The following is a 15,467-nucleotide window of genomic DNA, read 5'->3' on the forward strand; positions in this document are numbered from 1 at the left end:
TCACAGCACCACTCCCTGGGGCTCCAGCAGCAGGAATTCCTGTAGGGCGCTGGGCAGGGGCAGCAGGGGGATGAGGCAGTGGCACTTGTCCCCAAGGTGTGCCCGGATGGTGGCACGGCACAGGTGCTGCAGGCTCCGGGCCGTGCCCGCCAGCCCCAGCAGGGACTCGTAGAACGCCTGGTGCTGCTGCAGAGAGGGGACAACAGGGACAGTGCCACCCACATGGGCTCTGTCACCTGGGATCACACCTCTCCTGGCTGCCAGAGGAGCTGGAGGTGTTTGGGGATGAAGGTCAGAGGGAAAGAGCCCAGGTGTGGCTGTGGGTGTGGGGAACGGGCACTAACACAGGGAAAGGGTGGGTGAGGGACTCTGGAATTCTCCTGTGGAACTGGGACCTTGTGGACTGCAATTCCCCTGTGGAACTGGGACCTCGTGGACTGCAATTCCCCTGTGGAACTGGGACCTTGTGGACTGCAATTCCCCTGTGGAACTGGGACCTCGTGGACTGCAATTCCCCTTGTGGACTGAAATTCCGCTGTGGAACTGGGACTGTGTGGACTGGAATTCTCCTATGGAATTGGGATTTCATGGACTGCAATTCCCCTGTGGAACTGGGACCTTGTGGACTGAAATTCTCCTGTGGAACTGGGACCTTGTGGACTGCAGTTCTCCTGTGGAACTGTGACCCTGTGGACTGCAATTCTCCTGTGGAATTGGGACCTCATGGACTGGAATTCTCCTGTGAACTGGGACCTTGTGGACTGCAATTCCCCTGTGGAACTGGGACCTTGTGGGCTGCAATTCTCCTGTGGAATTGGGACCTCATGGACTGGAATTCTCCTGTGAACTGGGACCTTGTGGACTGCAAGTCTCCTGTGGAAGTGGGACCTTGTGGACTGCAATTCTCCTATGGAATTGGGACCTTGTGGGCTGCAATTCTCCTGCACCTTGGGGGAAGCCAGTCTCAGGTAGGGTGCAGCAGCATCCCACAGAAAGCTGATGGAGAAGAGAGTCTGTCCCTGAGGGAACAGGGAAACAAAACAGGATTGGGCTGTGCAGCCTCAGCCTTTCCTTAATTTGGGGGAAAAAAATCCTTTGTCCCATTCCTCAGAACACCTGAAGGCTTTGTTTGCATTCCAGCCATCCCTCACAGCCTGTGGGGCCAGGAGCCATCCCAAATCACCCCAGAGTGGGCTGCCTGTACCTGTTGCACATCCAAGGAAGAGCTTTTTCCAACCAAAATGAGGGATGTGGGCTCCTGCTGGGAAGTGCACTGGCTCCAGGCTCACTTCTGGAGGCTGAGAGTGAATTTTATGGCAGGCTGGGGCAGGGATGTGGAGTCTGAGGATGATGGAGGTGGAGGGATGCAAGCCTGGAGGGATCAGGCGTGTGGTGCTGCTCTAGGGAAAATTCCTTTTGTTTTTCCTCCATCCAAGTGAAGTCTGGGTGGGGGGGAAAAACCAGTCTGGGGGAAAAATAAACCCTAATTCTGTGGGGAAAATAAACCCTAATTCTTTGGGAAAAACCCCCTCCTTGGGTCTCAAACCAGCAGGGCTGCCTCACCTGGAACACCTCCTGTGGCACGGCCTCTCTCCACTCCTGGGACACCGGGATTTGGGAGTAGGAGTTGAAGAGGACCTCGATGACCTCTGGCACAGCTGCACAGGATTTCAGCACCTGTCGAGGGAAGATGGGAGGCCTCAGACAGAAAGGCAGGGCCAGAGGGGACAACACCCACCTGCTGCAGCCAGGGTTTGTCCCACCCCACCCCACTCCAGGCTGGGACAGCCCCCCCGTGTTGGGATGGGGCAGGTGTGGGGTTTCTCCTGGTGCCTTTTGGAGCAGTGGGAATTCCCACTCTGCTGAGGCATTTTTTCCTCTGGATGCAGCCCTTGCTCCTTATTTACATTTTTGGCTTGTGCCTGACAAGGCATGATAATATTTTCTTTATGGTTTGATGTAAAATCAATGGAACGCAGAGCCATGAGGCAGCTCGTGTGCCAAGCCTGTCTCTGTCATTCCCTAGAATTCCAGTGCACAAGGAAAAACCCCTCTGAGCCGTGCTGGCTCCATCCTGCCCTTCTGCTGGGCCTTCACTTTCATCACTGCCCAACTCCTGCCCAGACTGGGAAACTCTCCCAAATTCTCCCACCCTGCCACCTTCAGATGTCCCAAATCTCCCAACTGTCACTGTCAGATTTTATGAAAAATCCCTTTGCCAGGATTTCTTCTCCTGGGAAACTGGGAAGCTTCAGCTACTCCATGTTTTGCTCCTCTGGACTGCAATACTTAAAGCACAATTAGAAGGGGGAAAAAAAATAAACCCATACAAATTTCCAGCCAAAAGCACATTTCAGTCCTAGGAAAACCAGGACTAAAAATGGAGCCATCCATCCACCATGGCGAGCGGTGACCCCGACAGACACAGATGCTCCTGTGCTCCATGGATTTGCTCCATGGAGCAAATGTGATTTGGAGAATTGTTTACCCAGCAGGTGAATTGCTTTAACTTAATGACCAATCTCAGTCCAGCTGTGTCAGGACTCTGGTCAGTCACAGGTTTTTTTTTTATTATCCATTCTTGTCTAGCCTTCTGTCTATATTATTTCTCTTTCTTTAGTGTAGTCTTAGTATATAATTTTCATATAATAATGTAATGTAATGTAATGTAATGTAATATAATATAATATAATATAATATAATATAATATAATATAATATAATATAATATAATATAATAATATATCAGCCTTGTGAGAACTTGGAGTCAATTCTCCTCTGTCACCTCATCCTGGGGACCCTCAACAACACCACAACAATTAACAACCACATCCAACCTCAACCCCCTGCATGCCAGGTGCTCTCTGGGCACCATTTTGGGGCCAGTACCTTGCTGAAGGCCTGGGGACAAATTTTCTGCGAGCCATTTTGGAGCCTGTACCTTGCTGAAGGCCATGGGCCAAATCCTATGAGAGCCATTTTGGGGCCTGTACCTTGATGAAGACCTGGGGCCAAATCCTCTGGGAGCCCTTTTGGGGCCTGTACCTTGCTGAAGGCTGAGGGCCAAATCTGCTGGGAGCCATTTTGGGGCCTGTACCTTGCTGAAGGCTGAGGGCCAAATCCTCTGGGCGCCATTTTGGGGCCTGTACTTTGATGAAGACCTGGGGCCAAATTTTCTGGGCGCCATTTTGGGGCAGGTACCTTGATGAAGGCCTGGGGCCAAATCCTCTGGGATCCGTGGTTGAGCAGCAGCTGCACGGTGAGGTGTGGCCGCAGCTCGGGGCGGGAGGCCGCGGCCTGCAGGGCCCAGCCCAGCGGGGACACGCCGTCGTAGTCGATGGCGTTGGCGTCAGCGCCGCGCCGCAGCAGCAGCCGCACCAGCTCGGCGTTGGCCGCCCCGCAGGCCCGGTGCAGGGGCCGTCTCCAGCTCTCGTCCCGCGCCTCCACGTCGGCGCCGTGGTTGAGCAGCAGCTGGAAAAGCTGAAGGGAATGGTCGTCCTGGGCCGGGGCCTGCCCGCAGAGCACGCCCAGCGCCGTCTCCTGGCACGCGTTGCGGGCGTCGACGTGGGCGCGGCGCTGCAGGTAGAGGCGGGCGTGGTGGCAGAGACGGTGCCTAGCGGCCACGTGCAGGGCTGTGTCACCTCCCGCCTCGCTCGGCAGCTCCACGGCCGCCCCGTGCAGCAGCAGGAGCTTGGCACACCTGTGGGAAGGGGTTTGGGGTGGTCTGGGGTGAGACATGAGGGATGGTGGGGCAGGAGGTGGTGTGGGGTGAGGGGGGAAGTCATGCTGGAGCTGGGATTTTTGGGAGGGTGGCACTGTGCCCTGGTGCCCTCCACAGTGAGGGCAGTGGTGGTTTGGGTGGTATCTCCCTCTGCCCCTTGACCAGGGTCATGCATGGATGGTCATCCTTGACCATCCTGGACTGTCCTTTGCCTTGACCATCCTTGAATACCTTGACCATTCTCAACCATCCTTGACTGCCTTCAGCTATCCTTGACCACCCTGGCCGTCTTCAACCATCCTTGAGCACCTTGATCACCCTTGACCACCTGAGAGTCCTTGACCATCCTTGACTATCCTGACTGTCCCGGACTATCCTTGACTATCCTTGACCATTCCTGAACTCCTTGACCATCCTAAGCCCACTTGCTTAGATTGAAAAATGGATTTTCCCTCCCCTTTGGAGGGACCCCACACCTGTGTTGTGCTCCTGCTCCAGAGGATTGTGTTTTCACAGGATCACAGAATATCCTGAGCTAGGAGGGACCCACAGGGATCACGGAGTCCAAGGGAGGAGCACCAACCTTTAATCCCTTCCTGCCTCTCTAATTTTCATTTTTCTTGCAGCTCAGGTGTCACTGGAGCCCTGGGGGAGGGTCTGGGCTGACACAGAAGCAGGACGAGGGGGAGAGAAGTCCCAGCCTGATCCTTCCAGCAGCAGGGATGGGGAAGAAGAGGAACCCCAGGGAGGAAGGACAGCACCAGGATATTGCTTGTTTTTCCTGGCCCAGGGGAATGCTAACATGTGTGGGGAAAATACCAATAATAAAATAATGAGATAATGCTAATAATGCTAATAATGCTAACACTAATATCAATATACTTGACTTTTTGTGGACCTGCCTCATCACCTCCCCAAGGATTTGCTGGGAGGATTTTCACTGTCCTTGGCAGAGCAGAATCTAGAAACACCTCCCTGAGCTGCTTTTCCTGTGCATCTCAAACCTGAGATACCAGGAAAAATCCCTTCAGGATCTTTCCCTGCACCTCCCAGGGGTGCCAGCCCTCACCAGAGGCTCCACCACAGATGCTCTGCTTGGGCTGTGGTTGCCTGAGAGTGGATTTAGGTGGGGTTGTGCCATTCCCAAAATCCTCAGACCCCCACTTTCCAATTTCATTTTTTGCATGAGGATGCTGAATCCCTTTCTTCAGAGTGTTTTGTTTCCCTGAGGCTTTTTTGGGGCTTGCTGGCTGCTGTTGAGGGGATCACTCAAACACTTGGTCTCTTTTATTGGTCTTAGCCATCCTTGTCACCAGGGAATTTGTAGCCCTGATTATGATTATTCTCTGGGGACCTCTCCAGAGTAGCTTAATCTTGATGTCACAGGTTGCTCTGCACCCTAAAATAATGTATTCAGGGCAAACTAAAGGATGGTCCTGCAAGGAAAAATGGGAAAAAAAAAATATTGCTGATTTGGCTGCAAAAATGCAGCAGCCTAGCCTGTGATAAAAATCCCCTTTTGTTCTTTTTTTTTTCTTTTTTGGGGGGTAGATCATGCTTAAAGCATTCCCAGGCAAGGAGGCAGCTGTACCTGGGCACAAACATTGCCCTGGTTTGGGTGAGAGTGCCCAGGATGATGATTTCCACCTGCACAGGCAGCACAGAGGGATTGTCCCTCAGCAGAGCCAGGGGCTGCACCCAGCCTAGAACCCTCACTGTGCCCTGGGCTTTTCCCTCACAGAGAACCCCACCCTTGCAGCTCAGCTCCTCTTCATCTCCTGCTGGACATCCCAAATATTCTCCTGTGGAAAGGCCATCCTTCCCAGGGGCTGCATCCCTGGAGGGATTTTCTTTTTGGTTTTCAAGTGCTGGAAGAAACCCAAGCTGCTTTATATTGGATTTTCCCCCTGGGTGCTCATCCCTTGGCACAGAGGGAATGCTGGCAGGGAGTTATGAACAAGGGAAGATCTCTTCTAGTGAATGGAAAAGGTGGGAGCCTGGGAGGAGCCTTTGCCTCCTGTTTGGATACCTGGGCATCAGCAGGTTCTGGGGAGATGCTCTGGTTAAACTCTAAAATCTCTGTTGATGAATTCACGAGCTCCAACACTTCCCCAGCATTTCTGGCTTCCTGTATTTTCATTCACAGCCTGGTTGTTGCCACCAGATTGGACTAAAATCCCATTAAATAAGGCCCAGTAATGGTTGCTGCTTTTTCAAGGGCTCCTCTCCAGTTTTCTGGGAATACTGAAAGAGCATACTGAGTTCAGCTTTCTGTTTATCTCAGCAGAAATTCAGTGGCAAAACAGGTAAGTTTGTTTTCCATCCAGCCTGGCCCCTAATTTTGACTAATTTAAACTCCCTTCCAAGTCATTTGCAGGTAAGGGGTGACATCCCCTTGCTGGACAAGTCACCTCTTAAGGTAAAGGGAATTTGGGGTGAGTGGTGCTGGTGCTCCACCTTCACCCTGCCCTGAGCTCCTGGATCAAATGGAATGGGAGAAAATTATTTGGGATTGATTTTTTAAATCTCTTCACCCATCAGAGAGCCAGGGCAGGATGTGCCCATCCTCCTTATGCCAGGATGGCTCCCACTGGCTGGGATGCAAACCACCCAAGCTGGGAAAGTGGGATTTGTTAGAAATGGGATGTGAAGAACAGCCAGCAGGAGGAGCAGAAGCTTGGGGCAGCGGAGGCTGCAGGGAAATTCCCAAAGTCCCAAAAACCCACTCAGGCCCCAGTTTCCTTAAGGAAAAACCTCCTGTTTGTTTTTCCCTCCCATCCCCAAGGTTTATCTGTGAAAGCCCTCATTTTGTCACGTCTAAGAGGGCAGGGCCAGCCCTGTGGCTGCTTCTGGGCTCTTCATTCCTCTGTCAGGACCCAGTCAGGAGCTGCTCTTGCCCAGCTTCCCAAAACGATGGCTCCAAATGCTCCCAGTGACGTATTTAGCAAGGCTGAACAGAGCAGAGGATGAGGTTTAGCACTAGATGATGCTAAATGCTGGCTTTTCATATCCCTGAGCTTTTTTTCCCTTGCAGTGCTGCTCATTCCCACAGCCACAGGGGCAGAGTGCCCAGGATGGTGCTGGAACAGCTGGAGAGTGCCTGGACCCGGCCCCTCTGGGTCAGTCCCCATCTCCTGGCATTTGGGAGCCTTGTCTTGGCCTTTTCAGGCTCCTGCCTTCCTGCTCAGCTCCTGTTTCCTGCTCCTTCCTCCCACTCCCCCTGTCCATGGTGCTTGCTCCCCATCCCAGCGCTCCTGGAGCGGATCCCCTGAGCTCCTGCATGGACTCATCCCACCCTCCATCCCCCACCCCTCCCCTCTGGGGGCTTGGAGGAGCTGGAGAGCTCTGCCTCCAGCTCCCAGGGTGGGGGGAAGGCTCAGAGAAGGGAATTGCTCAGCTGGAAGCGGGGGTGACATCTCCTTGTCCCATCCCTTGGCTTCCCAGAGCTCTTCCCTTGCCGAGCTCTTTCCTTCCGTGCGAGGCTGGAAAAGGGAAATTCCTCTCCAGGCAGGCTCTCCCTGGCCTCGAGGGGAGCCTGGGACATCCAGGGAGACCTGGAGGAGGGCTCTGCAGATGTTCAGCATCCCTCCCTGCCATGATGGGAGGCAGGAGCTGTGTCCTGCATCCCTGCCAGGCCCACACCCGCTCTCCCCTCCCCTTCCTGCTGCCGAGGCTCTTCCTCTCCCCCTCAATTATTTTTATTTTTTTTTTTTTTCGGGGTGCCAATAAAGGTAGGCTCCTTTAATCATCCCCAGCTTTAAGAGGGAAAAGGGAGAGCGCCAGGGAGAGAGTGCAGTGAATTTAGAGACTCATCTTACCCCACCATGTTAATTATCTCGGCTGTAAAAAAGAGGTCAAGGAGAGGAACTCTACTAAATAGGCCGACGTTGGCATGAACAGCTCCTAAAGTGAAGAAGGTAAGACTGAACTTTACTGGAACTTTTTTTTTCCATCTCTTCAAAAAGCTCCTAGATTAAAGCTCTGATATCCTTTTTGTTGAAATCTCATGGATTCTGAAGCTCAAATGGCTGGAAGGAAGCCCAGATAATTTTTTTTTATCCCAGTCACTGAGAGGCTCAAAGGTTTTAAGTCCTGCCCCCATGGTGAATTGCCGAGTATATGGGAATACAGAGGAACCTGGCACATAGGTGTTCTGGCCATTGTTATCAAGAGGGAGAAAAATAAAATAGCTCTCTATGTAGGTCAATGACCTGCTCTTTGTTGTCAGTAAAAAATTAAGGATGACCTAAAATCTACTACTCGATGAAAAAAATAATAAAATAAAAAAAAAGGAGGCGAGGTAAAGTAGTCTCCCCCTAATCAAAGAGGAAATGTTTGTGTTACCCAAAGCTTGACCTCCTCAGTCTCTAACTTTAGCAAAGTCTTTGCTATTGAAAAAGCAGTGGTCGAAACCTCAAACCCTGTCTGAAATGTCTATTAATTTTTGATCTTTCAAGGGAGTTGGCTCAGTTATTGTAGAAGCCCCCGTAGCGCCGGGCGCCGCAGTTAAGGGGCTCGCAGCATTTCCATTATAAAGCCCCAATATTCCAGGCCTTACAACTCAGCTGTTGCCACCTCAGGGCTGTCTGATCCCCTTGGTGGCTGTGCTGCCATCCCCCTCTGCCTTCCAAGGCAATGGAACATGCAAATCAGTGAGAGCAGATCCGTTTTTAATGCATCTATATAAAATAGTTGTTTTTTTTCCAAGCCTGGAAGCAAAGACCTCTGTGGTCCAGGAGATCCTCTGCACGCCCTGGGGTGGTTTGGTGGCCCCAACTCTTCAGGAGAGGCAGCCTAAAATGAGGGAAGCACTGGGGTTTTAGGATGAGGTTGGAGGTGGAAAGGGCGCTCAGGTGAAGGAATTAAAGCCAGAGCTGCCTGCAGCACCCTCTCTCTCCTATCCCACTCCTTCCAGCCCTCACAGCACCAAGGATGTGCTGGATTCATCCCCAGATGTTTTTGGCTGAACCAGGAGTTGATTAATAGCTGGTTTTTGGACATTCTGCAGAGACTCTTATTGATGAGCAGGGATCAAACCTTTCCCTCTCTGGCTGCTTCTCTTCTCCAGAACTCTCTCCCTGTCCATGACAAGCTGGAACCTTGCTTTCACCACCTACTTCCAGGTAATCTTGCCTGCCTGGAGGGCAGAGGATGGGAGCCAGGCTGGCTTTCCAGGGAAGCTGGCAGGTGATGGAATTCACTGTGGCCCTGAGCAGTTTCATCAGGATAATATCAAGTGGCTGAGCTCTTTATAAAAAAAAAAAGAAGGAAAATATCCTGATTCCGTGTGTCTAGCTATCCAGGCACCTAAAGTCCTACAGAAACATATTTTTCTGTGTTTTTCCATATTTTTCCAGACAATTTTTATGCTCATCTGTGTGCTGCTGATCCAGGGTGGGATGTGGGTGCACCTGGAGGAGCTCAGCCCTGCCTGTGAACCAAGGGGGATCCCTACATGGCTTGTGTGGGGTGAGGGGGTGGGAGCACTGCTCCACATCCCATAAACCCATCCTGAGCATCTCCTGGGATGTGCGCTGGGTCTGGGCTGCAGGACAAACTGATTTTAGGGGAAATAGTCAGGAAAGAGGTGGAAGGAAAGGCTGAGGCTGGGCTGTCCATGGGGAGAAGACTTAGGCTGTGCAATGTGCCTGGCACCAAAATTGTTTTTGTCTCTGCTGTGGCAGTGGGGAGATGTGGGAGCATGTGGGAAGCCTTGCCATGGATCATGGCATCTTTTTTGCTTCCCACAGGCAGAGCTCCTGGGCTGTGTGCACAGGGGATGCACAGCAAGGTTAACACGGAATGCCAGAACGGTTTGGGTTGGAAGGTTTGGGTGGAAGAGGTTTTACAGCAACTTCTGTGAGCCAGGGAGAAGCTCGAGAAGAAGATCCATGTTTGATAAGAGGATCCATGTTTGATAAGGGGACCCATGTTTACCCCTGAAAGAATTTCCTACCAAGGTCGTTGACATAGAAACCAAGAAAGAAAGAAGGATAAATAAGAGAATAAATAAGAGAAACCTGCAACTGCCTATTCCAATAATTTTGGCATTCACATTCTCTGGAAAAATCCTTTCGCCCAGGATTTTTCTCCTGGGAAGGTGAGAGGCCTCAGAGAAAAGGAAAACAATTCTTCTCTCATTTGCTTCTCCTGTGTTGTGCTCACATGTGGAATGTGTTTGGAGATTGTTTACCCACAGGTGATTGTTCCATTGGATTCTGCTGGGAGTTGTTTTGGCTCTTTGGCCAATCAGGGCCAAGCTGTGTCAGACTCTGGAGAGAGTCAGGAGTTTTCATTGTTATCTTTTTAGCCTTCTGTAAATATCCTTTCTGTATTCTTTAGTATAGTTTAGTAAAGTATTTAATATAATATAGTATTATAAAATAATAAATTAGCCTTCTGAGAACATGGAGTCAGATCCATCATTCCTGCCTTCATCTGGGAACCCCACAAATACAATAAATAATCACTCTGTTTGTCTTTTCTAACCAATGAGTAAAGTGTAAACTTCTGAGCTTTGTAAGAATGTCTAAAAAGCATGCCTGCTAGAATAAAACCAGTTTGAAGCCATCTGGAAATGGAGTGTTGTGGCCGCATTTCTCTTCACAGAGAAAAGCAAGGCACAACTTCCCAAGGATATTTCTGGCTATTTCTTCCCAAGGATAATTCACATTCTCTGAACCTCAGAGAAAGAAAAAACAATTCTTATCTCATTTACTGCTCCTCTTGTTGTCAGTAAAAAATTAAGGAGATTGTTCACAAGTGGAATGCACAGTGGAAGATTGTTTACCTGAAAGCAGTTGGGGATTGGACTCTGGTGTGAGTGTTTTGATTCATTGGCCAAGTGAATCCATGTGTGTGTGTCGGGACTGCTGGCTGACAGTCCCGAGATTCTGGGCAGTTGAGTCGAGTGCTTGGCAGATTCAGTTTAGATGCAATGAAATATAGTATAGAATACTATAATAGAGAATAATATATGTAATGAAGTAATTAATTAGCCTTCTGATATCAGTGGAGTCAGATGCATAATTTCTCCTCATCATCAGGGGTGCCTGCTTTAGTATAGAGTGTCTCCATCTGTCTCCATCTCAACTACAACAGAAGGGACCTCAAATCCAAACCCATCCCACTCCATGCCAGGGCAGGGACACCTCCCATTTATCCCAGCCCCATGCCAGCCCCATGCCAGCCCCAGCAGAGGGTGGGTGCCGTGCTTACCGCAGGGAATCCCGCGAGGTGCAGAGGTGCAGTGGGGCCATGCCCCGCTCGCTGAGCAGGTTGGGCTGGGCCCTGTACTCCAGCAGCAGCTCCACGCAGTCGCTGTGCCCCCCCAGGCAGGCCTGGTGCAGGGGGGCCTCTCCCCCCGGGGCCAGGTTGGGGTCGGCCCCGCGGCGCAGGAGGTGCCGCAGGCAGTCGGGGTGGCCGTGGCGGGCGGCCAGGCACAGAGGGGAGCTCAGCTCCAGGCGCTCCTCCAGAGCCCACAGCCCTGCGGGACAAGGGAATGGCTGTGCCATTTGCACCTCTGAATGGGTGTGGCACTCACATCTCTCAATGGCTGTGGCACTCACAGCCCTGAATGGGTGTGACATTCACATTCTCTGATAAAATCCCTTTGCCCAGGGTTTTTCTCCTGGGAAGCTGAGGAGCCTCAGAGAAAAGGAAAACAATTCTTCTCTCATTTGCTTCTCCTGTGCTGTGCTCACATGTGGAATGTGTTTGGAGATTGTTTACCCACAGGTGATTGTTCCATTGGATTCTGCTGGGAGTTGTTTTGGCTCTTCGGCCAATCAGAGCCAAGCTGTGTCAGACTCTGGACAGAGTCAGGAGTTTTCATTGTTATCTTTTTAGCATTCTGTAAGTGTCCTTGCTGTATTCTTTAGTATAGCATAGCATTCTTTAATATAATATAGTATTATAAAATAATAAATTAGCCTTCTGAGAACATGGAGTCAGATCCATCATTCCTGCCTTCATCTGGGATATTTCCCAGCAAATACAATAAATGGGGCTCTGATTGCACCTGGTTCACTCCTGCCCCTGCATTCTCCTCCCCTTCCCTGCAGCCTGGTGGCGGAGGCAGCTCCTGACTCCTCTTTTCCCATTTTTCTCTGGCAGCTTTAGGGGCTGGTTGAGCTCAGTGGCTCTGGCTGCAGTTGGCAGGAGGGGAAACAAAACCTCCTCAGTGTGTGCTCATCCAGGAGTGGGATTCCAGCTGGAATCAGGTGGGCAAGCCACGCCCTGCTGGCCACCAGGGCTTGCAGCCCCATGTGCAAGTGGCTGGCAGGAGCTAAAAGGCAGCTCAGAATTCCCCAGGAAAGGAAAAGCTGACTTTGCTGGGAGTGAAGGCACCCAAGCCAGGTGGGAGGGTGATGGAGGGCTGGGTTTGGGATGTGCTGGGTTTGGAATGAGTCAAAGAGAGGAACTGGGTTTCCCAGCAGCTCCAGGACCTCCTGGACCATCTCCTGAGCACCTGGGGCCATGGGGAGCATCACCTCAGGGCATCTTATCCCTCCTGATAGGACCATGAGGAATCTGGGCTGTGAGCCCTCCTGAGAGCATTCCCAAAATACAGAATGCCTGATTCCAGCCTGAAGAAATCATGTGGATGCACTGATTTTACACTTCCACTGGGTTAGTAGGAGCAGAAGAGAATATTAAAAGTGGTGAACATTAGTGACCAGAACTGTGGGCTAACCAGAAACCTTGGGCACACTAATGGCACCAAGATGCACTGCACCTCTCCTGTTCAGGGTTAGTAAACACCCACTGACTTCATCTTCCTGGCCTGGCCTTCAAAGGAAAAGTACCTGAGAGTCCATAGGAGGCTTGGCTTTTCACCTGCCACTCCAGCTGGTTCTTACTGATCTCAAAGACCAGGTTGACATCTTGGTGGTACCTCTCAGTCAGGAGCTGCAGGCTCCTCAGGTCCCCTGTGACCAGGGCTGTGTAGAACCTGGCGATGGGAGCACGAGATCCCAAGGGATGCTCTGGGTCCAACTTGGAGGAAATCCTCAGCTTTACTGTCCCAGCTCCTGGTGCCTGGCTCATGCCAGTGCTTCCTGGTGTGCAGGTCCTGCCTGGGGGGGTGGCCAGGCTTTTATAGCCCATTGGTTCCATCCTCTTGGCTCATTGTCTACTTATAATCCAGTCCAGGCTCTGTTGTGGGGTATTTATATCTCCAGAGGGGTTGGAGCATGATGGACATGGGCTACAATGAGGGTCAGGTGGTCACTGGGCCATGCTGCAGCAGCACGTCTTGGATTAAACTGCTGGATTTTTTGGAGGCTCCAACTTGAGACAGAAGTGTTTAGGCTGGGAGGGAAACAGTGCCTAATGTTTAGGAAACAAAAAAAAAAAAAAAAAAAAAAAGAAATTTAGTCAACTGCTGTCTGTCCATCCCCAATAACCTTATTTGTGTCCTCTGACCCAATAACCTTATTTGGGTCCTCTGAGCTCTGGGAGGATTTTATTTTCCCCCCTCCATTTTCTTTTTTTTTCATGACGGTTCTCATACGAGATTCCAATCCTGTGGTTGCAATGTGGAAAAATCTGGGCTACGTGTTCCTGGCCCAGCCTGGAATGCTGGGATGGCCCTTGCAGCAAGGTACAAATGCTCCTGGGGCTTTGGCAGGGGAAGCTGCTCCCCAGACAGTGCCTTGTATAGGAGAGAGAAAGCTGCCCTGGATGCCAGCAGAGCATTCCCTGCTCCCACTTCCCCTTTCCCCAAGGTCACCAGAGAGATCCGCGCTGGGGACAAGAATAGAGACTGGCATCTCGTGACTGACTGGGAGCCTCTGGGTGACAAAGCCTCCCCTTCCCAGCCCTGCCACCCAGCTCTGTGGGGAATAAACCTGCTCAGAGCACATTTTGGGATGTTACACCAGAGCTGGAACTCCCTCTCTGTGGAGCCCACCTGAGGCTGGGAGAACATTTTGGGATCTTCCTGGGGATCCTGAGCATCCCTGAGCCAGCACCCCCTGTGCTGCCAGAGGCACCTGAGGGTCCCCTGTGTGTGTGTGTCCCCAGCATGGCTGTGGTGACACCAGCTCTGGCCCTGCAGCCCCAGAAACTCCCTGGTGTGCCCGTGTCACAGACACATTTTATGGAAAATCCTTTCATTTGGATCTTTTCTCCTGAGAAGCTGGGAGGGCCTCAGAAACAAAATGTAAACAATGGTTATCTGCTGCTGTGGAATGCAACAGGTGGATCTGGGATTGGTCCATGTGAGTTGTTTGTAATTAATGGCCAATCACAGTCAGCTGGCTCAGACTCTCTGGTCAGTCACAAGATTTTATTATCATTCCATTCCTTTCTTTCAAGCCTTCTGATGAAATCCTTTCTTCTATTCTTTTAGTAAGTTTTAATATATCATTTTCTTTTAATATAATATATATCATAAAATAATAAATCAGCCTTCAGAAACATGGAGTCAAGATTCTCATCTCTCCCCTCATCCTGGGACCCCTGGGAATGGGGTCTGCTGAGCTCAGGGGTTCCTGGTGAAGGACCCCCCTTAAGGGCCCTGCTTGTGGGAGCAGCACTGGGAGATAATTTGAGACCATCCTATGTGGTTTTTCCTTTTTCTCCTTCTTTTCCCCTTGGTCTCAAGGCTGGCATTCCCACCTGGCTGTGCCCATCCTCTGTGTTGGTTTGGAGCCTCCAAACCTCTCATTTTCCCTTCTGCTTTCACCACTGGTTGCTGTTTTGCTGCACCCAGCCTTTCAGTGCCCACTCCCCCTCTGCTATGGACTGAGCCACCTCCCCCAAGCACTGCCCTGGCATGAAAACCCCCCTGGGCTCCTTCAGCCAGCCCAGCAGAGGGTTTGGAGGTGCAGGGAGAGGCACAGCCAGGGATCCTTCACCCTGGGCTGGCATTCCCAGAGCTGCCCTGGCTCCTGTCCCTCTCCTCTCTCTGGTGACCCTGTCTCCTATTTCTGTGGTGACAATCCTGCCTCCCAGCCCAGGGATCACCTTCCCCGAGCAGGGATTGCCTCCCTGGGTAAATTTAGCAGGGAGGGCAGACCTCGTGGGCTCTAATTCCCTGTGACCCCTCTCAATCTGCATCTATTTGCATATAAACACTTGAGTGCCAGGCCAGGGTTAAAAACAGCCTGGGACAGCAGGGGTGGGGAGAAAAGGGACCCTTGGCACACAAACTCCGGGTCTGGGCTCCTGCCAGCCCAGCCAAGTGCTGTGAGATGTGGAGAGTGCTGTGGGGATGCTGCTGGGTTTGGGGGAAATGTGGCTGCACAAGGTGGGATTCACTGCAGAGAGGAGCCAGGAGAGCTGGGGGACAGCCTGGGGCTGGCCAGGAGCATGGGGAGAACCCCCTGGTGGGGTGTAGGAGGGAATCAAGGGTGTTTCAACAGCTTGTAGAGCACTTGTTGCCTTCAGGCAGCGAGTTTGGGTGCTGGAGGAAACCCCACAGCCTCCCCTGTGTCACTGCTGTGTGCCTGGGGCACATCCCCTGCCAGCACAGCCCTGAGGATCTGAGTGCCTGACCCTGCCAAAATCAAGACTGGGATCATCCTGCTGTGTCCTTACTTCAGCAGTGTGAAAAATGTGTATTTTATGATTGGCTTTTTGCAAATAGTAAAATGAAAATTATATGTATTATGTTAGAAAGTTATGTTGTATTAATTTCCTTAAGTAGAGTGTTTGGGTTATAACATAAGGTTAAAATAGAAACTATGCTATGTAGGATACTTTGTTTTTCTAAAGAAAGGGCTCACAGCCACATAGCAGCC

At 51.3% G+C, this 15,467-nt stretch overlaps 1 protein-coding gene across 1 annotated transcript; it reads right to left on the reverse strand.

The window, feature by feature from the left end:
- ASB18 (ankyrin repeat and SOCS box containing 18) lies at positions 1 to 13,219 on the reverse strand. Its single transcript, XM_071418315.1, has 5 exons — positions 12,528 to 13,219; positions 10,939 to 11,206; positions 3,201 to 3,699; positions 1,564 to 1,677; positions 1 to 186 (listed from the first exon to the last, which is right to left on the reverse strand). The coding sequence occupies exons 1-5, from the start codon at positions 12,835 to 12,837 to the stop codon at positions 1 to 3; spliced, it is 1,377 nt and encodes a 458-aa protein (XP_071274416.1). The 5' UTR covers positions 12,838 to 13,219.
- Between the last annotated feature and the right edge of the window lie 2,248 nt (positions 13,220 to 15,467).

Source organism: Agelaius tricolor, unplaced genomic scaffold (assembly GCF_023055355.1).
Source record: "Agelaius tricolor isolate 1412-34295 unplaced genomic scaffold, bAgeTri1.0.p SCAF_83, whole genome shotgun sequence".
Taxonomy (NCBI): domain Eukaryota; kingdom Metazoa; phylum Chordata; class Aves; order Passeriformes; family Icteridae; genus Agelaius; species Agelaius tricolor.

Excerpts from the sequence above, each read along its gene's own strand:
- ASB18 (XM_071418315.1), bottom strand. The coding sequence starts at position 12,837 with ATGGAACCAATGGGCTATAAAAGCCTGGCCACCCCCCCAGGCAGGACC. Across the intron at positions 3,700-10,938 it reads ACCTCGCGGGATTCCCTGCG|GTGTGCCAAGCTCCTGCTGC; the intron begins GTAAGCACGGCA and ends CCCTTCCCACAG. Across the intron at positions 187-1,563 it reads TGCCACAGGAGGTGTTCCAG|CAGCACCAGGCGTTCTACGA; the intron begins GTGAGGCAGCCC and ends CCCTCTCTGCAG.